The sequence below is a fragment of the Anabrus simplex genome, chromosome 7 (assembly GCF_040414725.1).
Source record: "Anabrus simplex isolate iqAnaSimp1 chromosome 7, ASM4041472v1, whole genome shotgun sequence".
Lineage (NCBI taxonomy): Eukaryota > Metazoa > Arthropoda > Insecta > Orthoptera > Tettigoniidae > Anabrus > Anabrus simplex.
In genome coordinates, this window is record NC_090271.1 from 194,279,876 (window position 1) to 194,304,742 (window position 24,867).

The following is a 24,867-nucleotide window of genomic DNA, read 5'->3' on the forward strand; positions in this document are numbered from 1 at the left end:
CAAGCTTAAAATAAATAACAGCCAACCTGGAAGGTGTGAAAGAAATGAACATTCAACAATAAATAGAACAGTGTCAAGTCAATCATAAAAAAAAAAAAAAAAAAAAAAAAAAAGCAACAACTTTTAACTGGAAGACAAACAGTTATTTTTAGTGTAACAGAGTTGAAACTTTTAACAACTATTCCAATGAACAGATATAGTTTTTTTAAGCAGGCTAACTATGTATTCATCCTGTCTCATTTTATCAACCCATTAACCTCCATATTGTTTTAACATCATTTTAATTTAATTTATATTCAAATAGTTTTTAAGAGGAACAATGTACCTGAAAATAATGTACTCAGAAACTTAGCGATTCACCTAAGCTTAACAACAGCTGAAGATGTACTCAAGTGAGAATGAAACATGTACTGTTTATAATTAATTAATTTGCTAAAAGGTAAAAAAAAGTATCAAAAAGGTGGAAGATTTTCAATTACTGCAAGTCTCTGTGATTAGAATTTGATACGGAAAATGAAGCTGATTACTTGCAATGCCAAATACTTACAGAGGTGAGTTACTATCACCTCTATCTTCTCTTCCTCTAAAATACTAACATTTGTAACTGTTTGCTTCTTTCCATATCAAGCATTTTCAGCAAGAAATTGTGCTTGATTGTCACAGTTGAGTAAAGTGTAACAATTTTTCTACATGAAGCAGTACAAAATACATCATTTTGAATGACTGCACCTACCAGATTGAACAAGGAACTTGAGGATGAACTACCTACAAATAATATGCAGCCAGGATTATTTTATGTCCTCTGAAAACTTACCGTTGACGAAAGTTATTTTACTCACTTCAGTGTGACATGCTAATTATAGCAAACAAATGGCATTTAATGAGTATGGTTAGGCACCAACAGTACTATTATTAAGAAAAAAAAATCTTCAAGTGTTTTGAAGGCACTCACATGAATAGTGAATTGAAATTCAATCAGCCTCCACTCCCACGTCAGTCTTTCGAAAAATTTACCTAACTTCTGGAAACTTTTCTCAAAGATTAGCCTAATCTAGCTTAACAATTTCTTCCTATCTTCAAGTATCATTAATAGAGTTTGGAAGAAATTAAATATATGCATAATGTACATTACATATGAAAGCACTACATGCCTTAAGTATACTCTTTAACAAGTGATGTTTCAGTGTTACAAAAAGGATTTCAATGCATGATCAAGTTATAGGCATGTAAAATTTCTTTCATCATCAGTTCTTTGGTTGTTGCCAGTTAAGTACACTAAACTATCTATCAAGACTGCAGCTTGAAATATTATTAATGGCATACTTTCAGCATTCAAACGCAATGACTAGTCCACTCACATCTTTCACACATCAAAATACAATATTAGTCTGTCTTGGAGTGAAGCACCTCTTGAGATGTAGAACGACTTTGTTGCCGCAGAAACTGAGCCTGTTGCCGAAGTTGAGCACGTTTCAGCTTTGTCATCAGCTGACTGGACTGCCATAGCCAGTTAGCCTGAAATTAAAAATAAGGTACAATATAAGAAGCAATACCAATCCTATATCTGAATGTCAAGGGAAACAGCATTTTGGATCAAATTTATTAAGTGTATAGACAAGCAACTTTTACAAAGATAAAATTCTTATGAAGAAATTTTAAAAATATTGAAACTAGCAAAGTTTAGAGTTCAACCTTCATTTTTTTGCTACTTCTTTCAGATCATTAAGTACAGAGACATATAATAACCATCCAGATCTAACCCATTTCTTTTACCCTAGACAGTTAAGTCCATTAGAATTTTCAGTAATCTAAGTAATCTTGAATTATCTGCACCATACAACCCTATCATCAAACTATACTTACACATACATATTTCAGAAATATATCCCACAGATACATTCAACTTCATTAGACTGTTATGCCTTTCAGCGTTCAGTCCGCAAGCCTCTGTGAATTTACTAAATGCCACCACAATCCTCTGTAACTGGCTCTGTGGCCTCATTTAGTTCTATACCTCTTATCTTTAAATTGCTAGAAACTGAGTCTAACCATCATCGTCTTGGTCTCCCTCTGCTTCTCTTACCCTCCATGACAGAGTCCATTATTTTTCTACGTAATCTATATTCTTCCATTTACCTCACATGACCCCTCCACTGAAGCCAATTTATGTGTACAGTTTCATTAAACCAGTTCATTTCTAACTTAGCCTTTATCACCTCATTCTGACTACCTTCCTGCCATTGCTCCCACCTATTTGTACCCACGATAATTCTCGCTACTTTCATACCTGTTACTTTTAACTTATGAATATGATATCCTAAGTCAACCCAGCTTTCACTCTCATAAAGCACAGTTGGTCTGGTACAATAACAATAACAATATTTGTTTTTTTGTCCCACCAACTACTTTTTTTCGGTTTTTGGAGATGCCGAGGAGCCGGAATTTAGTCCCGCAAGAGTTCTTTTACATGCCAGTAAATCTACTGACATGAGGCTGACGTATCTGAGCACCTTCAAATCCCACTGGACTGAGCCACGATTGAACCTGCCAAGTTGGGGTCGGAAGGCTAGCGTCTACCGCCTGAGCCACTTAGCCCAGCAAGTTGGTCTGAAAATAGACTGGTGTAAAGATAGTTTCATCTAGAAGCAGACTTCTTTCTTACAGAATACTGTTGATCACAACCGTGAGCTCACCACATTACTGGTTATAATTAATAATAATAATAATAATAATAATAATAATAATAATAATAATAATAATAATAATAATAATAATAATAATAATAATAATAAAAAATATACTAATTCTGGAATGTATAAACTAAGAGTGTCCAGAATGTGAATCCTCTTAGGTTGGACAAACAGGTCGAAATTTCATAACAATATACACAGAACATCGTAATGCCACGAAACATAATAGTTTCTCAGCCGTAAGTGCCCACCAGAAAGACTCCAACTGTAATTACGTGACAACAGACCAAGATTTGAAGATTCTGTGTCATGATCAAAAAGGCCCATAACTTAATTTTCCAGAAAACATCTACATTAATACTTATCAATACAAGAACCCCCTCTTAGAACTTAAATGAAAGTAACAAAAAAAGAAACACATTATTGGATTCCAGTTATTTGTTAACAGCCCAATAGTAAAGACAAGCCCTTCCCTCAGCACACAAGACCAACATCTCATCCCACAAATCCTTCCCCTCTCTCCACCTTCCCCAACTTACCCTGCCACTCCTCTCAACATCGCTCCCCACCAACAACAGCAATAACACCTCACCAATTAGAACACAGCAATCGAGGACAAGACTTCTAAACTAGCAAATCCTAGACAGTTAAGTGGACAATGAAAATGTAATTCCTGTAAGCCTCCAAAAAAGACTTTACATCTTATACATTCAGCTCTTTCATATCCACTACAGATCACACGGAATCCATTTAATGGTTGCACTTACCAGAATTAACACTACAACATAGCAACTAACTACAAAACCCACCTTTGCAACAAATTAACTATATCTAATGGCATAACTCACAACACTGTTTTATTGTACATTTATTACTATGCCATATTGAGCTTACACAAAGATGGAATTTAGATAATTTTAGGAACTATGAATTTTTAGCATAATTCTCTGTAAACATAGTAATATTTTATAACGTTTTAATCTAAAATAACCACTGAGGATGACTCAAATGGAGTTGAAACATGTTTGGGTAGAATAAAATTTCATCTCAGCAGAGGAAAACTGTACTGAATAGGATATAATAAATGGTTATATTATTGTAAAACTCACTGCATTAGCTTTCTTGCATTTTGATTTAATCTCACTTACTGTACTACCATCCTGGGAGAATGCACATCCTAAATACTTGAAATTATTTTCCTGTTCTAGCTTCGTATTCCCAACTTGATATTGAGTTCTCTTAGGTTTCTTAACCTACTTTAGTCTTGGAAAGGCTAATTTTCGTATCATAATCATTGCACATATTTTTAAGTTAAAAAATATTAGATTGCAGGCTTTCAGCATAATCTGCCATTAAGACCAAATTGTTGGCATAAGCCAAATTGCTTGCTACATTTCCACCTAACTGAATCCCTCCCTGCCACTTTATACCTTTCAGTCGATGATCCATGCAAACTATGAACAACAAAAGTGAAACATTAAAGCCTTGTCTAATCCCTGGAAATACACTGAACCAATAACTCATTTTACTATCAATTCTCACTCCACCTCAATTGGAAATGTGCTTTTAATAATCTACCCTTAATCCTACAGTCCCCCAGTATAGCCAACATCTTTTCCATAAGTACTGTCATGTACCTTCTCAAGATCCAATATAGTCTTTTTCTGTTCAAGCATCTTTTTGTGACACTATCTATGGCAATTATTTTGTATAATTTTTTATTTATAAGGGTACTTAAGTCTACCCAGCCTACACTATCACACAAAAAAATCTGTCTAAATAACAAATTGTTTTTGCTAGAAGTTTTGTTACACCATCACATACAAGTTCTTAGAGACACTGGAAAGACAAAGTGCTACGATTGTGACATTAGCAGCCATGGCCTTAATAAAAGGTTTTGCTCGAATTTGTCTAGTGCAAAAATGTGAAACCACAGTAAACCATCATCAGGGTTTTCCATCTCCAAATGCAAGCTTGGAGCTACACAACCTGTATCATGTAGCCAAATTGCTTTCTGTTCCTAACTAAAAAAACACCAACACCATACTCACCACACAAGATTATAGCTCAAAAGAGTTTTATACAGTTAACCATTTTATGACAAGAAATTCAAAACTACTGCCAGAGAAATAGCTCATAAAAATATACCACTGTCAGGTATCAGCTAATGTAGAATTTCTACAATTAAAATACATGTCAAGCTCAAGTTGGATGCACACCCTTCTGATGAGGCTGGAAAACAGAAATGAGCTCATGGGGAGCTGGGAAGAAATAAATCTGAAGTACTGGGATTGGTGAGGGAAGAGCCCATTTTTAAAGACGGCCAGACAAACATGGAAAAAGTGAACAGGAAAGAGGATAGAAGTGAATACAGGAATAAAAGACCCGGAATATACATTAACATACAAAACTGAAGATCTGTCAAAATGGCTCCTCCATTAGTGCTGAGTTGTCTGCCCTACTGATGAAGCTGGGAAGCAGAAACAAGTTCTTCAGGGGCTGAGAAGAAATTGATGTAGAACTCAGACTGATCAGGAGAGAACCTGAAAATTACAATGTATGAAAAAGGGGAAATTGTTGTCTTTTTGTGTTTTGATCCCCTCTTTCTGATGCTCCTATCTTCCAACAATGACCTGTCATTGTGTCTATCCTGTAGTGTGTCTGTTCCTATTCATGTTCCTATCTTTCAATACATGACATGATTTGTCACTTATTAGTCCCTTTCCATTACTTAAACAGCAGATCTGATGGAACAAAGGAGATTGGTAAACAATAATGACCTGGTAAAATACACAGACCACCTATTGAAATTTGCAAGAAAGTTAGAAGAGCAAAAACTGAATGGCTATGAGGGCAAGTCAGTAAGTATCTGCAATCAATTTATTACAAAAAGAGTACACACTTTTTACTGATACCATTTTTCAACATAGTCACCCTGCTTTTCAATGCACATGGCCCACTGTTTCACAAGCTTTCCGATGCCCTCTGCAAAAAAGGTTTTTGGTTGCGCAGCAAGCCACGTATGCACCGCTTCCTTCACCTGTTGATCGAATCTGAATTGACTGCCTCTTAGAGCATTTTTAAGTGGACCAAACAGATGGTAATCCGACGGGGTGAAATTGGGACTGTACGCAGGATGCTCCAACACCTCGAAACACAGCATCCGAAGAGTTTGAGCGATGTGGACGTGCATTGTCATGCAACAAAATAACTCCTTCCGACAATTGACCTCTGCGTTTGTTACGAATTGCAGGTTTCAGCTTGTTTACCAGCATATCACTGTCTAGTGTCAAAAATTTCATTTTTAAATTCCGTATTGAATCGAGATTTACATTCAAAATTGTTAGGTATGGGGATCCACCTATTCAGTACAAGAAATACTGATAATTATAAAGTCATCACATATTCATTTTATTTGGTACCGGTTTCGGCAATAGGGTATGCCATCCATCATCAGCCTAGGAAGTAAGACAAATACATTGGACATAGAGTACATTACATTTCTTAAAATTATTAACACTACTTTTTTTTAAATTTATGTGCTTGAACTGAATTACTTTACACATGTACAAGGGTTTTTATAATTAAAATTGAATATAGAAAGGTGTACACCAAAATATTTGTACACTTAAAATTACAAAAGTGGAATGAGCTTTTTTCACATTGTAAGAACAATATGGGCCGCAGCTACTTTGTAGTCATAATGTTATATATGAAACTGAGTTTCTTAGTTCAGTAATAACATTTGCAGTCTTTATAGATAAGCTGATGGACTAGTTGCAACAACCATTTGTTTACCTAAAGTTCGTCGTAAATGTTCAATAATTATTCAATTTGGATATAGCAATGTGTGAAGTTTAAATAAATGTCTTATACGGCTAAAATATAGTAAGGCTTCTGTGTCACAGGTTATTATATCCACAAGAGTTCAGTAAACAAAAAGGATAAGTCCATTGTATAGCTTGGTCTGCGTGTCCGCAGGTGTTAACTACTTTCCAGTTCTTGTGGTATATGTAAAATTTGGTTTATCTATTTGAACATCTTGATGTCAATTTTTAAACATTTATAATAAATACAGATATGCTGATGAGCTAATTGCTACAGCCTATTATTCAAGTAAAAGAAGTTCCTCGAAATGAGTACTAATTAAAATACTTCCAGAATTTTTACAAGATCCACTCGATAATATTACTCTCTCGAAACCTCGTCTCCTCTTCTATATTAACTTACAATTTTTAAGTCACAATTTACGGTTACGAAAAAACCAAGCCATACAATGAACATACTCTTTATTTAATGAACTTTTAGGGATATAATAACCTGTGATACTGTATCATATCATCAGATTTTAGCTATATACAAGATTTTTATACAAAATCCACACAATGTTAAGTTCAAACTGAATGCCTCAGAAATTTTAATTAGTACACATTTTGAGGAACTTCTTTTACTTGAATAACAGGCTGTAGCAATTAGCTCATCAGCATATCTATATTGATTGTAAATGTTTAAAAATTGACATCCAGATGTTCAAATAGATAAACCAAATTTTACATATACCACAAGAACTGGAAAGTAGTTAACACCTGCAGACACACAGACCAAGCTATACAGTGGACTTATCCTCTTTGTTGACTGAACTTTTGTGGATATAATAACAAGCAACACAGAAGCCTTACTCTATTTTAGCCGTATAAGACATTTATTTAAACTTCACACATTGCTATATCCAAATTGAATAATTATTGAACATTTACGAGGAACTTTAGGTAAACAAATGGTTGTTGTAACTAGTCCATCAGTCTATCTATAATGACTGCAAATGTTATTACTGAACCAAGAAACTCAATTTCATATATAACATTATGACTACAAAGTAGCTACGACCCATATTGTTCTTACAATGTGAAAAAAGCTCATTCCACTTTTGTAATTTTAAGTGTACAAATATTTTGGTGTACACCTTTCTATATTCAATTTTAATTATAAAAACCCTTGTACATACGTCAAGTAATTCAGTTCAAGCACATACAATTTAAAAAAGTATTTTTAATAATTTTAAGAAATGTAATGTACTCTATGTCCAATGTCTTTGTCTTACTTCCTAGGCTGATGGCATACCCTATTGCCAAAACCGGTCCCAAATAAAATGAATATGTGATGACTTTATAATTATCACTATTTCTTGTATTGAATACGTGGATCCCCATACCTAACCATTTTGAATGTAAGCATATCACTGTAACGTTCACTGTTTACCGTTTTCCCCCTTTCCTGGTAATGTTCCCGGATTGGCCTGTAAGAGTCTACAAACACTATGAGTATCACTTTTCCTGTAGAAGGTTGACTCTTGAATTTATTTTTGACTGGGGATCCGGAATGCTTCCATTCCATGCTCTGACGATTGCTTTCTGGTTCGAAGTGGTGAACCCATGTTTCATCTCCACAGATGATCCGCTTCAGAAATGTTTTACCTTCGTTAGCATGATGGTCCAGTAGGTGCTGACAGACTGTCACATGATTGCACTTCTGCTCTTCATTGTTTCGGAACCCATCTCGAACAGACTTTTTGAAAGTTAAGCCTGTTTTGCATGATATCATATGCAGAACCATGGCTAATGTGCATATGGTTTGTCACGTCAACAGTCACTCGTCTGTTATTCAGGTTCATATCATGCACTTGTTCAATATTGACATCAGTTACTGCCGCAGATGGACGCCTGGATCTTTCTTCATCCTTCACGCTCGTGCGACCCCTTTTGAACTGTTCAATCCATTGGTCAACACTTCGTTGTGGCAAAACTTTGTACCCATATCGTGCTGAAAGTCTTTTATAAATTTCCGCTCCTGGTACACCCTCATATCACAAAAAATGGATTACAGAACACGGTTCTTCCTTGGTGTAAACAGAGAGTGGCGTGGCCATCTTAACGTTGCAACAGCACAAGCTGTACTGGTCTGATAATGCTGAAACCTACCACAGACGTAGACAACAGTGCCACCTAGCGGCTGGTGAGCACACAATGCCATAGAGCCAACCTAAAGACAATTAGAGCAAAATTGCAGATATTTACTGACTTGCCTCCGTAGTTAGCCAGTGTAAAGAAAGAGAAGATCTTGATTCTAAGCATGATACATTCAACACGCATAAAGTGATCAAAGAAGCTGCTGGACTATATACAAGTAGGACTGGACTCCTTTATGATCAACAAGGAAAGATCAGTGTTGACAGAGTTGGAAAGAAATTGAGTAAACGTAATCAAATTACTTGTATTGATTACATTTTAAATAATTTTTGCTTGTAATCTTTTTCTGTCCACGTATTTTTTTGCAACACTATCCACCGCATTTTTTATAATTTCTAAATTTATAATTTTTCGTTTATAAGGTAGATATTCAAGTCTACACTATCACACAAAAATGTGATTTTTACTTGAATTTACTACTTGAAATAAAATAAAACTGTAATCGTTACATTCTACTAATTGATATCCATTGCATGGAAGCAAAACAGGGAAAAAATAAATGATAATGAAGATAGCTTTTTCATTTCTATTACAGCAGAACCAGTAGCTTCACCAGAACTGGACAAGGTACTTTTTTTACTTCTTCAGGGCTTCCAAAGTCTTCACACTTATCCCAATGATGATCTTAAAATTAACCACAGGTACTCCTTCAAGTGTCCCTGTACAGCATCTTTTCAATAAGTGCAAAGATGTACTTTCTCCTGAAGAGGATGAGGTTTAGTGAAGAAAATCTGAAGAACCAATTATTTTATTTGTAAAGTAAATGGCAAAGTATTTGAAATGCTAAAAGTCTCGAACTAAAACTAAAACAACAAGAAAAGATCATTTTGAAGTTCCAAGGTCTTACTTAGTCTCACCTAGTGTGCTAAAAGACACACAAAATGAAGTGATATCTTTTTCCTTAAAAACTTCTGTATAATTGCAGTGCTATGCAAAAACGTTTTAGTGATTTCCTGAAGACTGGTGTTCTTTGAAGTAGTTGTAATTTTACTGATTACTTGCTGAAAAAGTAGTATGTAATTGTAATTAGGTAAAACATTTCTCAGGTAAGTGTAATACAGCCCAATTACTTTTTCCTTATACTTTTCCCATCTCTGATTGTTGAACATGAAGAAAAACAACTAAACAGCTGGAAAGGTTACGTGTCTGAACCTTTTCATGATAATAGACAGACTTTTCTCTTCTCAAATGGTTCAGATGTTGGACCACCCTTAACTCGCCAGAAGTAGAATATGCAATTAAGTCCTGTAAAAGCAGGAGAACTCCTGGTCCTGATGGTATACCTGTAGAAATGCTAGAAATAATGAAAGTTGTTCATTAGATAGTCTGATGGAGTAAATAAACCTAATTTATATACCAGTGGAAAATTTCCTTCAAGACTGTCTGACATCAACCTTTGTTCCCATCTTGAAGAAATCAACAGCTAAATCCCACAGAGATTATGCAATTTTAAGGTTTTTGAGACTTGTGCTTAATTCCTTTCTGAAGGCAATACACGTACGGATACATAGCAAATACGAAGTATATACGGGCAATACTCGATATTTTGTAATTTTTTTGTACCAAAGAAGCACTGGTTGGAATTCAAATTTTGGTACATAGATGCCTGGATATGTCTCAGGACAATGACACATATTTTATTGATTACGAGAAGGTATTCAACCTTGTGAAACATGGGACATTAGTGTGTATCCTCAATGATTCTAGCCTGGATGACAGAGGCCTAAGAATTATTTCCAACCTGTACTGGAATTGGAAAGTATTGATTAAATTCAAAAACCTGAACATAGCAGCCACTGAAATAAAACTATGGGAGATACAAGACTGTGTTCTATCCCCAATTTACTACAATTGCTACTCTTAATGAATCTTCTCTTAGGCTTTGGAAGGAAAACAGGAGGGGATTGTAATGAATGGTGGTGTAATAAACAACCTGAGGTATGCAGATGACACGATTCTACTTGCAACAAGTGCTGAAAATCTCCAAGCATTGCTGAATGGGGTAGAAAAATAAAGTCCATGACAGGCTTGTATCTCAACACCAGGAAGACAAGATGGTTGTGAGCAGACATACCATTCCCCCTGTTAACCTGACAGTCACAGGTAAAACATTAGGACAAGTTCACAGTTTCAGGTATCTTTGTTATTTACTTAATCATAAATGGGACGATTCAATAGAAATAAGATCTTGGATTGAACAGGCAAACACTCCTATTTACTGAAAGGAGAACCCCCTCCAGTGCGTACTTGCGGCGACCATCTTACTGTGGTACACATCTTTATGGAGTGCGTGGACCTGGTCGACCTGTGTCATAGACTAAACCTCCCGAATTCCATATCCCTCATCCTGAGAGATGACGAGCAGTCAGCAAACCTCGTCATCCGTTTTATGAGGGTAGTGGTCCTTTTTATTGCGTGTGGTATTGGTCTTACAAGGGGACATTCCCTACTCTTCACCACCGATTTTGCTCAAATTTATAGAACATGCAGGGCTAGGCTAGAAATGAAAGTACCCAAAGTGGGAACTTCAGAGCCAAGCGTATAGAAAATAAACATTTTGATGTGGCTCTCGCACCGTATAAGCCACTTACGTTAGTGGGCACGCCGAGCAGTAGGTGGCGTAGCGGTAAGAGCTTGGACTAGTAATTCGATGGTCGTGGGTTCGACTCGCCGTGTGGATAATATTTTTCTCAATTTTCATATTATTCATTTATTTTAATTTATTTTACTTATGCAAAAGGCATATAGGATGTAATTTTTTTTAATGAGCGCACAATTGTAGAAAATTTGGAGTTGCGAACTTTACCGACGTGTTCAAACAGAAATTCTTCCTTTTTTTTTACCTTTATTGGCTATCTCCCCTCCCTGGGGAATGTGCCATAAACGTGAATAGTCGCTTCGCTGTAAGATTCGTTTTCACCTGACAAGTGAAGGTTGCTCCTGGTGGTTGTACACAAACAATAGATTCTTGGCGCAGGTAGACAATGACAATGAAATCCCAATTATTTCTTTTTTTTACCTTTTCTATGCTTTTTGCGTATAAATATATAAAATGAATTATTCACCTCTTTGTGTAATTGTAAAATTAATAATATAAAATATGACTGAAAAAAACAGTCTCTATACGGGGAGTTGAACCCATGACCATCGAATTACCAATCCACGCTCTTACCACTACGCCAACTACTGCTTGGCGAGCGCACAAATGTAAGTGGCTTATACGGTGCGAGAGCCGCGTCAACATTTCTATTTTTATTTTCTATGCGCTTCGCCATTTGGAGTTCCCACTTCGGGTACTTCCATTTCTAGCCAAGCCCTGCATGTTCTATAAATTTGAGCGAAATCGGTGGTGACGAGTAGGTAGTGTTAGTGTATTTGTGTTAACTGCGCTTTTATCCTACTGACTCTCTTTTAGTTTGTGTTTGCGTATATTAATATGTTAATTTAACTTCTAACTTGAATTCTTTATATACGGGTATAGGCAGGACCTAGTGTTTTCAGTGCACTATGTCTTCTGGTATGGGTTAGAGCAATTTTGTTACTTTCACTGTTCTGTTTCAGTCTTATCCTTTGGCTTTGACAGTATGAAAGTGACTGAGGTATGAGCGATGCTAGTAATTCCATTCCTTCTGCAGCATGTCCCTGCTATGAATAGTGTGAAAATGTTGCTCACAGGGTTGGTTGGTGCATGCATTTCAGTGGGCTTGGCAAGACTGATATGTAATAGCAACTTCTGGCTCAGTGAGGAAAGCAACAGAAAACTACCTCACTCCTCATTTCCCTAGTACACCTCTTCATTGATGCCTAAGCCATCTATGACAGCTGATGGCAGCACTGTTGAGGATCTAATCAGCCGTAGGGCTGAAGACTGAACATACATACACATAAAACACTTCATTTAAGAAAATGTCAGAAATCCTCTTCAGCGGGGAATTTAACCTAAGTCTTCATCTCCGTATACTTTAGTTTTCTCAGTGATGCTAATCGGTGCTGAGGCCTTGACAACCACAACCAGTTCCAGTAAAAGGTTAACTTTTTTTGAGATGTGATACTATAGACTACTAAAATATCATGGGGAGACAAAGTATGCAACACTGAAGTACTTCAACAACTACATAAAAGAACTAGAAATCATGCACACCACCAAAAGGAGAAAACTAGAGTATTTTGGACACATGAGAAACAACAAATACCAGCTCCTTCAAATTATCATCCAAGGTAAAACTTAAGGAAGAAGAGGCAGTGAATGAAGATGAATATCTTGGTTAAACTTGCATGACTAGCACGGAACCAGCACTTCCACACTGTTCTGAGTTGTACGAAATAGGCAGCAGATTGCCCTGATGACAGCTGAAATCTGATGATATGGCATAAGAAGAAAAAGAATAGCATAACAGCCATACCTGTCATTTCAGTGCTTTTCTAGCAACATCAACAGACCTTATCTACTAGTTATAATGTACTTTTTTTGATTTCTTTTTGAATTTCAACATAACTTAAAAAGGGAAAAATTAGCAATGAGAATTACCATTCTGGAAGTTGTTATAATAACACTACTTGACTGTGTAGGAGCATGTTATGACAAATTGCTTTGCAACCATGTGCTTCAAATAATCAAGGTACGTAAGTGCAAGTGGCAAATTATGCAGATTACCGTATAATTTCAATCCAGAATGTAAAATAATTTTACACTTTTATATTTTTATAAAAGTTGTTTTACTGTTTTTATTTTAAAGGGTTCTCTATACTCAACCTTATACAAAAGTAATGTAAAACATGTTAAAACTACCAATGAATAATTATTTCCTTCAAAGAACTGATGAATATGATGACAATGGATCAGTTTCTGTGAAGGAAATCAAGACTCCATAGAAGTACTGTATGAGGATTGATGATAGGAGCAAGAGGCACAAATTTCATAACTTTTATAAGATATTTAATTGGATAACAAATTTATTAAGGACATTGGGTTAGTGGCCTTGAAAGGCTCGTTGACAATAGAAATCATTTATACTCCTTGCAGTCTCCCTTAGCTACATCTTTGCCCTATAAGTAGTTCCTCATAGGTTTCAAAATATTGATTGATTCAATTTTTACTGAGTAATAGATATAACATGGTATACTAATCATTTATAGACAGCAGCCTCCAAATGGGGGAAGTAGAAATAAATGCATTTCACTCTCTCTAGTGGCAAACTGAATGAACCATTAACAGAAAGTCTCAATATTGTTGTCTGCCCAACCATTGTCCCATTTCTCTACGGAGTCTGGTATGAGGCGGGATGAATCTGTCGTGGAGGGTTTTATGACAGGATGCCCTTCCTGATGTCAAACTCATCAGAGGAGTTAATAAGTTGAAATGAATGGCATGGTATACGATAGTAGGAAGGGAGAGAGTGAAACCCGGTGCCAGCACATAGCCTACTCCTATCGAATAGCACTAAGGGGTCTTCTCAAGGCTTAACGTGTTGCCATCTGACGGACAAATCACCACTGACAGCGGCATATGCCCTCACTCCATATGAGCACTGCGGAGAGGTTTGGAATTTAATCCAGGCTTTTGACATGCAATCTAGTAATTAGAAAATGTATACCGCCACCTCCCCTACCCTGCCGGCCAACATTCTGATGGTGACATTTTTCAACCAATGGGACTCGAACCAGCTAAACACGGTGTCAGAGTGTTTAAGCTTCAACGACATAACAATCATGGCCAGCAGGCGGACAAACTCTCTATATCGTTACACTTACAAAACTTTAGAGAAAGTTCCAGATAGTGTTGATTAATCAGTGAACGACAAAAGAAAGTGTTAACTTTGAGTATGATCCAGGATGGTAAATGTAGTTCTACAAGAAGATTCAGAAACTCGAGCGCAAGTAAGACTTGAGTCCCATGAAACTGTTTAAATGAGGTTCTGTCGGAATAGTATACACGAGGTAGAAGTTTCACTCTCTCTAGTGGCAAACTGAATGAACCATTGACAGAAACTCTCAATAGTGTTGTCTGTCCAACCCTTGCCCATTAATCTATGGAGTCCGGTATGAGGTGACAATCAACAGAAAAGTTTCATTCCCAAACTCTTGATTAATACAAGATAATGGAAGTTATGGTATCGTGTAAGGAATAAGGTGCACACACAGGATATTAAAAGAGAAATAATGTTCTGTAATTTTGTCTCTTTTAGCAACTATTTCATTAATTTTTCCTGCTTTAAATATCTATTTCTTAAATATTTAGGGCCTTTCTTACCTAATTACACTTATAATGCTTACAGACATGCACCTGAGTCATCAGGCAAATCTAACACATTCAGTACGTTATATCACATGATCCTAAAAATGAAGCACCAACAACATATTAAATTTTTTAATTTTAAAAAATTATAATGTGCTTTACGTCACACCGACAGGGATAGGAAAGGGCTAGGAGTGGGAAGGAATTGGCCGTGGCTTTAATTAAGGTACAGTCTGGTGCGAAAATGGGAAAACACGGAAAATCATTTTCAGGGCTGCCAACATTGTAGGCTTTCATCCACACATCTCTATTCATAACAAATATAAAACACAATGTTCTTTGTACAGGAGGAAAAAGATTCTTACCACCATAATCATGCAGTTCAGGAGGATTGGCACAGAAAACACAAGGGATATGAACATCCCCTTAGAATCAAAGTATTGTTGTCTTGAGAACAAGCTGAAACACACACATGCAGACATAAGAAATCAAATAACTTATACACAATTTCAAATGTTATTAAAAATTAGATTTAAAATAAAACCATATTATGTTTAAAACTGACAGAATATAGGTGGGCCTATCTTTAGAAGCAAGTGGAAAATGGATTTTGAAGTGAGAAATTGTCTTTCTCTACTGCAAATAGTATGCATTCCTAGGTTGATGAAAATAATCTGAATACAAATTATGAACATACCTTGCTTGGGAAGTGACAACTGACTATAATTTGGGAATCTTATTGTATGTATGGATGTATGTGTGTATCTATAATATCCAACCCATGCACCGAATTCTCTAACAGGGTTGGGTATGAAGTAAGATGAATTTTCGTAGCGAGTTTTTACAACTGGATGTCCTTTCTGATGTCAACCTCATCAGAAGAATTAACGAGATGACATTAGGAAGGGAGAGGGTGAAACCTGGTGCCAGCACATAGGCCACTCCTGTCGAATAACACCAAGAGGTCTGTTCAAGGCTTAACGTCTCCATTCGAAGGACGAATCACCATCAACAGCGTCATATGCCCTCACACCATACAATCGCATTAAAAATTTACTCCTAAGAGAAAATTATATTTTTCCACCTTTCAATACACCATTAAGAAAGACTTTATCCTATTAACAAATAATGAAAGGACATTTTTATAACACCAGAACATGTTTCGGTCCACGTTGGACCATCATCGGCTGGCTAACAAATAAAATAGAAAAATTTGATGCATAAAAGAGATGGTGTGTTGTGAAAATTAAAAGTTCATTAAAATATAGCACGATGATTTTAAAAAGTCCACTACCGGGCAAGTTGGTTGTGCGGTTAGAGGCGCGTGGTTGTGAGCTTGCATCCGGGAGACAGTGGGTTCGAATCCCACTGTCGGCAGCTCTATGGATGGTTTTCCGTGGTTTCACATTTTCACACCAGGCAAATGTTGGAGCTGTACCTTAATTAAGGCCATGGCCGCTTCCTTCCAACTCCTAGGCCTTTCCTATCCCATCATCTCCATAAGACCTACCTGTGTCGGTGCGACGTAAAACCACTGGCAAAATAAAGTCCACTTGTTGCGAGCCTTAATACTAAGTACACAATGCATTATTATAACATATAGTGCAACGATTTTAAAAACTCCATTTTGTTGTCAATCTTAATGCAAGATACACACTGTGTTGTTACATGGATAGAAATCAACACTTTAGAGAGGTCTGGAATCGAATCCAGGCTTTTGGTATGCACCCTAGTGATTAGAAATTGTAAATCACCACATATCCTACCCTGCCGGCCAACAATCTGATGGTGAAATTTTTTTCAAGCAACGGGACTCGAACCGGCTAACCGCAGTGTCAGACCATACAGACTTCACGACTTGACGATCATGGCCACTAGGCGGGCTAATTTGGAAATCTTAATAATCTCGAAATTTACAAACATAAGCTGCACTCCCTTTAAAGGCTTAACAAAACTGTTACAGTACAGCTATATATTGTAAAGAATTCAGATTTGATGCATCAAATTTGGTTCCTTCCTCCCTGTATTTAATCATGACCACCATCTAACAATTCATGATTTAAGTGAGTTTGAATTCCACTCAAGGCTATGTTTGAAATGGTCTTCCGAGGTTTCTTCGATTTCAATGGGAGGAATGTCTGTGTGGTCATAGTCAATTTCTTTCCAACTGTCTCTATGATACAGATATCAGACAGAAAAAAGCATGCATACACAATACATGCATGGAGCCAATGTCTGGTAAGTTCCATACCCCTAAATTAAATCAAAACAACAACCTTTACCACACATGCACATGTACTGACAATATTGGGTAAACCTATATACAACATAACACTGACTGTTCCTGTTGTTCTTTCTTCAAATAATGAATACAGTCTCCATGGCTGTCTTACAACTCATAACTGCTAACCTGTGAATCATTACTGAATAGCAAATAGTAAAACACTAGACAGAATTACCTGAAATTAATTTTGAAAAGTACTGTAAAATATACATCGACTTTTATGTCAAAACGATTATTGGAATTAGAGAACTCATCATAGGAAGATGGAGATCATGTGAAGTAAACAATTTGAGCACAGAGTGTTTTAGTAGTGAATATCAACAGCATTAGCAGTACGGCACTGACAGTAAGAATCAATGCAAGGATAGGAAATTAAGTAAAAGGTATGAGAAGGTAATTGTTAAGTTTAGTAAAATACAGAATTTGTTTAATTTCAGTGAATACAAGATTGTTTAGAAAACAACAGTCATTTCAGTAGAATATGACAATGGACAAAGATATCCCCTTTACATGCCCAAAATAAGACCATACTAAGAAGGATATGAAGTGTTCTTTTTTAATGGGGAACTAAAAGATTAATGGAATGAATCCAATCACCTGCCATTTGAAAACAACAATATAAAGGTCAGCTTGGATGCTAAATATAAAAGGGAAATAAAATATAATGCAAACCATGATTTACTTTTCTTCAGCAGCTACACTCCTCTGTCAGCAACTGACAAATAATATAATGTCAGTCCAGAGAAATCTTGCTTTCTGGAAGAAAGAAAGTATTGGAATGTAATTTCTGCACCCCATCCCTTTCTTTAGGTAGTTGTTCAGATGCACAAAGGCTATGAGCTATTAAGTTCAAAAAGAATGGTGGATGCATTAAGATTTTGTACTTCCTGCAGTATCATTCTTTACATGAGTATATTTGCATTATCATGCAGAGCCTTGCTTCTGGCTTCTTCACCACAGGCAGCTGTTAAAATACTTATACATTCAGCCAATCATGACAACGAGTGTGCAAAAGGGTGCTTCCACTAACATTCTGGAATACATTTTATCTGCAGAGCTTCATCCCTAAACACCCATCTTTTCGTGTTGATCAAAGAATTCTCCAGTTTTTCCTATTGCCATATAGTGAGGTGGGCAGGAGATAATCTTGAGAAAACTGCCATGAAAGGGAAAGCAAATGGAAGGAGATGTTAGGGATGGCCTCCCAGCAAATGGATAGGATGGATGACATCATTTACCACCTTGCTGCTCCAATACACCTTGAGGAGAGCTGAGGGCCATACAGGATAGCAGTGCTATAGCAATGGGGTCACAACGCTCAGTAATGATGATAATAATAATGTTATTGTTTTTACGTCCCACCAACTACTCCTACATTTGACTGTTTTCAGAGATGCCGAGGTGCTGGAATTTTGTTCCAGAGGGGTTATTTTACATGCCAGTAAATCTACAGATGCAAGGCTGAGGTAATTGAGCACCTTCAAATATTACCTTACTGAGCTAGAATCAAACCTTCCAAGTTGGGGTCAGAAGGCCAGCGCCTCAACCACCTGAGCCACTCATCCCAGCACTCAGAAATGAGCTCAATGAATAACGATGATGCAGAGCCTACCATGCCACCAAGAACACTCCATGCATTCAACTCCAATTGAAAATGTTGTCTAGGAGTTGCACAGTTTGGAAACTGTCCGGATCATTGATGACTGAGAGGTGCCCATTTTTCCATCCCTTGTTGCAGAGCTATTTATCAAAGTAAAGACGATATTACTGTTCTCTTAGTTAGCTCTCTGTTTATGCTTTGTTATTTTATGTGGAACTATATATAGTGTTATAAATAAAACACTCTCTGTTTTATTGATCTAATTTAATGTAGGATGACCCGATCAATACACACACACACACACACACACACATATATACACTCAATTATATTTGAGAATGAATAGCCCCAATTCCTTAATTAGCGGCTAATTACTTAGTCTCTAGCCCTCTCACAGTGAGTGGCAAGCTAGGTGATGTCTATCTGAAGCAGTGATCACTTCAGTAGTCTTGACTGACAGCTTGAACACACAATCTGCTAGCAATCACAACACACGGCGACTGTTCCTTGGCTCTACTTCAGATGGGTCCGGTAACTCTCATAATCAGCACAGTCAATTCAATTATTCCACAGTCAACGTGGCCGCACTACACAGTGAACTACTCAGCAGAATACACAGCATCACTAAACAATAGCGACCACACTTTAACATTACTCTTCGTCATATTCCAATAACAACTCTGATGACAGCTGCACTACTGCCATCATACTCCCCAACTGACATTGACACCCATCACACATTCGACACTACTACTACTACTACTACTACTACTACTCGTTCACAGCGGCCCTATATTTATATCTCAAGTGCTGAAGTACTGGAATCTTTCTTTGAGATTACTTCCAGGTTAAACTGACAGATCGGCAGCGCAAGACCCAGACCAAGGACATATTTCTGCAATCTCAAAATGCTTCTTCATCTGTATACTTGATTGCATAGAGAAGCTCCTAAAGTTCTTTCAATGCCTGGTTCCATCTATGTAGGCGAGTGAGTTTTTCTTTTTTTCTTGTTATGAAACTGACCAAGTCCCAGCAATGTGCGGGTTTAACAGACTTTAACCTACGCAAATCTCTGTTACTGATTACATCGCGAACCTTTGTTCTAAACATAGATCTAACATATAGCAGTTGAGGCTTTCACGGCTGGCATTATAAATCATGTCTGTATTTTTTGGGCTTGTAGGCCATGAACAAGGAGCATATGATGGTCCCGACGTTTCACCGAAGACCGTGTTCGGCCATTTTCAAGGGTTCCAACTGACTTTGATGGCTGCGGAGCTCATAGTGGAATGGAGTGGTGTCACAATTCCACCTCAGTATCTAGTGCAGTCTGAGGTCTGCCACGGTGGGGGGCAGTTGTTGATTGGCTGTTCTTTGGCCAATGATAGTGCAGGCAACAGCGTGCTGCTCGCCTATTGGTCTGCCATGCTGGAGAGGTGGTGGTTGATTGGCTGTTCTTTGGTCAATAATTGAAGCACTAAAGAACCCAAAGTTGGTTGACCTGTCTTGGTAGAAAATGCCAAATGCAGTCTTTGGTGAAACGTCAGGACCATCATATGCACCTGGACCAAGGCCTACAGGCCTGGAAAATACAGACATGATTTCTAATGCTGGCCAAGAAAAGCCTCAACTGCTATATGAATCGCCTCTACAGGGAGGAAACTTCAAACTCACTTCGTCACTTCGAGAAACTACATAAGAAAAAGGCGCAGCTCTTGTCTTTACTGACTTTTCTTCTCCGATGCAGACTCTGGGATAGTTCCCAAATTCCTCAGAATGAAGCGATCGTTCAGGTCTGCCCAGCCATATCGTATCTACGACAGAACAGAACACTCATTGCTGCGGAAACATATAACCTCCAGACGCAAAGAGCTCGCTACCGTTGACCAGGCGCATTAGCAACTACATTATCTTCTCGGCGCCACACTCTCACCACAGGACTGGGAGGAAGCAGTATTGCTTTAACTTTTGGTTGTTTATACCGTTGGCAAGTTTCTAAAAATAAATGTGAAACAGATACAAGGTTCTCTTGAACTTTACTTGAACAGACCAGCGATGGATTTTCTTTTTCCGATTGCCTGTACAGAAGGTGAAACAAAAACAGAATATACCTAAGATGTCAGCTTCTATTATAAGCAACTGGTATTTGGACATCGAGAATATCAACTCACCTGCCATATCATATGATTTCATGATGAAACCTGGCTTGCAATTCTTGTGCAATTAATTCATCTACAAGTCTTTCAATTGTGGACAGAATACACTGACATAAATTTTCAAGAATATTTCTGAATGTGTCTGATCAAATGAATGATAAACAAGTATTTCAAAACTTCCACAACATTCCAAGGACTGTTTAATATATTTCAAAGGTTATTTAGAGAAAAATGATGTAAAGAGATTTATAACTACAATATTACTAACCTCCAATTGTTAGCTGCAATTTCATTGATGCTTTCTGAGAAGTAAACAAGTAGCACTGTAAAAGAATATCAAAGAGGTCAGTATTTAATAGCACATAAAATTCTTCTCCATACAGCAACAACAATTAAAACGGTCACACACAAGAGAGGAAGGCAGTAGAAATAGGATGCACAAAAAGTTGAAAAATCCTAACATAATAGAGTGCTCTCATTTTATGAGGAAATTTCTTATCGTTGAGCTGCTGACAAACTTCTGACTCTCAACTACAGTGTGGGAAGCCAGGCGATATGACAAAACCATCCCAGCAGTTAGATGCTTCTGAGAATTGTATCAGAATGTGTGTGCAACTGTTATTTGTGTATTACGGTATCGGGAGACCAAAATAAAACTGGCATAGAAAATATTTACAATAGGACTAACGCCGAATTGACCTTTGTTAATGAATATAACAGAAGATGGTAGAAATGTCCTCACCTGAAGAAATGAAAAACCGAGGATCCAAAAATACTGACTCCCCTTCACTCAGAAACCACAGGTAGAACTCAAGACGCCAAGGTTCGTTCGGATGCTTTAACGCATTCACAATAGTAAATCTGTAGGTATACAGATATAGATCCTTTCTGATGTTTGAACATGACGATCTCTTAACTCCAAATTGCAGAGATAAACGGCGCTGAGATTTCGTCGGACTTCGTTCCAGGCTTCCCTTCACTCAAGCAATGTTTTCTGGTGTTCAAACGTTTTTCAGATAGTTATGGTTTTTATTTGCTACAGAGTCCGTTTCACGCCATTTTGCCACCAAGTTTTGCATTGCAGACTTCCTAGAGGTTTTGCCACCAGGCGAGTTAGCCGTGCGGTTAGGGGCCGTGCGGCTGTGAGCTTGCATCCGGGAGATAGTGGGTTCGAATTCCATTGTCAGCAGCCCTGAAGATGGTTTTCTGTAGTTTCCTATTTTCACACCAGGCAAACGCTGGGGCTGTACCTTAATTAAGGCTATGGCCGCTTCCTTCCAACTCCTAGACCTTTCCTATCCCATTGTTGCCTTAAGACCTATTAGTGTCGGTGCGACGTAAAGCCACTAGGAAAAAAAAAAAAAAAAGGGTTTGTCATAACACTTCCAGTCTTAAACTCTTGCGCAAACAGTTCCGCAGAAGTTTTCTATGACTCGTGCTTCGTACAACACTCGACAATGAACACGCGCTGTTCCATTGTGAGCACCATTTTGTGTTGCATTCAACTGGTCACTAAACACATCTGCTCCTCTCACTCACACATAATGATACAGCATACTCAGGAGATACGTACGTGCAGACATGTGACAGCAACTAATTCGTGCATCGAAATAATGGTTTCCAGCATTTTCTGTGATGGGCAGTTCTGTTCATTAAAAAGTGTCAATTCTGCATTAATATATAAGTAATAATAATAACGTAAATGTTTCCACCTTTTCAATACAATATATTCACAAAATTACAAAATTATACGGTACTAGTTTCGACCCATCTAGGGGTCATCATCAGCCGTATTGGAGCAAAGATCATTTGTGGCGAAATCCTAAGACAATATTATTTTAAAGAATAACAAGTGAAATGAGATGTTATGGTAATAGTTAATAATACAAGGAATATACATACTAAGAGGTTTTTAACAAAGAATAAAGTATAAATGGGGTGTTGTAAAAATTATAATAATGGAAATCAGTAAGTTCTTGTATTGAAATGAAATATGGCTTAGGAAGAGGGCTTAAGGTGGGGCTGAATGGTGCGGGAGAAAGTGTAATTGTCTTGGAAAAGTACCTTTGATTAAATTTAGGATTGTGTTTAGGTTGGCTGCATTATTGTTTCTGAGGAAATTGATAAATAGATCGAAGAGTATGTTGGGTTTCTCTGAGATTTCATTGAGATTGTGACTGGCATTAAAGTATTGGTCTAGGTGTATGTAGTAATTTTCCATTATGTTCAGTAAAGGGCCCTTGTTTGCTAATACGAGGATAAAATACAACAAGTTTTCAGCCATCGGCCAACACATGCAAGATTATAACCATAATTTCACCAATATTGAACAAGACATGGACATCCTCGTATTAGCAAACAAGGGCCCTTTACTGAACATAATGGAAAATTACTACATACACCTAGACCAATACTTTAATGCCAGTCACAATCTCAATGAAATCTCAGAGAAACCCAACATACTCTTCGATCTATTTATCAATTTCCTCAGAAACAATAATGCAGCCAACCTAAACTCAATCCTAAATTTAATCAAAGGTACTTTTCCAAGACAATTAAACTTTCTCCCGCACCCTTCAGCCCCACCTTAAGCCCTCTTCCTAAGCCATATTTCATTTCAATACAAGAACTTACTGATTTCCATGATTATAATTTTTACAACACCCCATTTATACTTTATTCTTTGTTAAAAACCTCTTAGTATGTATATTCCTTGTATTATTAACTATTACCATAACATCTCATTTCACTTGTTATTCTTTAAAATAATATTGTCTTAGGATTTCGCCACAAATGATCTTTGCTCCAATACGGCTGATGATGACCCCTAGATGGGTCGAAACTAGTACCGTATAATTTTGTAATTTTGTGAATATATTGTATTGAAAAGGTGGAAACATTTACGTTATTATTATTACTTATATATTATTCTCAGTTCAATACGGACCAAAAACATGAAATTCATAACCATAAATTCTGCATTAGTCTTGTAAATTTTTTCAGGGCCAATTTATTTTCCCCAGCCTGTATATATTACTTGTGTGTTAAGTTATCGATTGGAAAATGAAGTATTTGGTGTAATGTTACATAAAAAAAAAAAAAAAAAAAAAAAAAGATAACTATAGCATAGCTGCCAACTTTTAGAAATCAAAAATAGGAAGATTTTAATTCTTGGATTTCATCGCATATATTGCGCCACGGTCTAAGTGAAAAAAGGACAGGATAAAAGGCATACATATCTACAGTTACAATGTGAATTGACCATTACATTTAAAATCTTAAACTTAAAAAAAAGAAAATGTTTACAAGAAAAAGTACCTAATCACTCATATATGACACATACCTATGAATAATAATACAGTCGAACCTCGATGCCTCGGACCTCCATTACTCAAATTTTCAGGGGTATCTCGAAGTAACTTAAATTTTCCGGCCATTTGTTCTATTATTCACGTGTACTTATTTCTCTATTACTCGAAGCAAACATTTCCTCCATTGGTATATGATGGGCTCTTAATGAAGTTTCAGCTTCCTGCCACTGGCAGGAGCAGGTCCAAAAATATTCTATATACAACATCATCACTATAAGATTAGTACTTCTATCACCTAAGCTATTCAGTCCAGGCTAATCTGAAAAAGATTTGAATTAATATGTTTGAACAAGCTGATGTTTCATTAGCAAAGTTCATAATGGGAAGTGTCTATCATTGGTACGAATTGCTAGACTCTGTTTAACGCCTATGGTCACTGTTCACCTGAGAGAAAACTTTACAGAACACACGACAGGTGCTTCAAGCATGCGTAATACATCACTTTTAAAGTTAAAAACTTCATTATTGTTCCGTATTGAATAGAGAAATAAGATGTACAATATTA

The 24,867-nt window shown here is 36.9% G+C and overlaps 1 protein-coding gene across 3 annotated transcripts in view; it reads right to left on the reverse strand.

Annotated features, from left to right (window-relative positions):
• Positions 1-468: 468 nt before the first annotated feature.
• Positions 469-24,867, reverse strand: part of LOC137501483 (transmembrane protein 18-like) — a 62,564-nt gene continuing 38,165 nt past the window's right edge. For all 3 annotated transcript variants that reach the window (XM_068228517.1, XM_068228516.1, XM_068228518.1), the window contains exons 3-5: positions 21,260-21,314; positions 15,317-15,410; positions 469-1,515 (exon numbers count right to left, since the gene is read on the reverse strand). In XM_068228517.1, the coding sequence (XP_068084618.1) occupies positions 1,384-1,515; positions 15,317-15,410; positions 21,260-21,314 (281 nt within the window). In that variant the 3' untranslated portion in view covers positions 469-1,383. The remainder of the gene's footprint in view (positions 1,516-15,316; positions 15,411-21,259; positions 21,315-24,867) is intronic.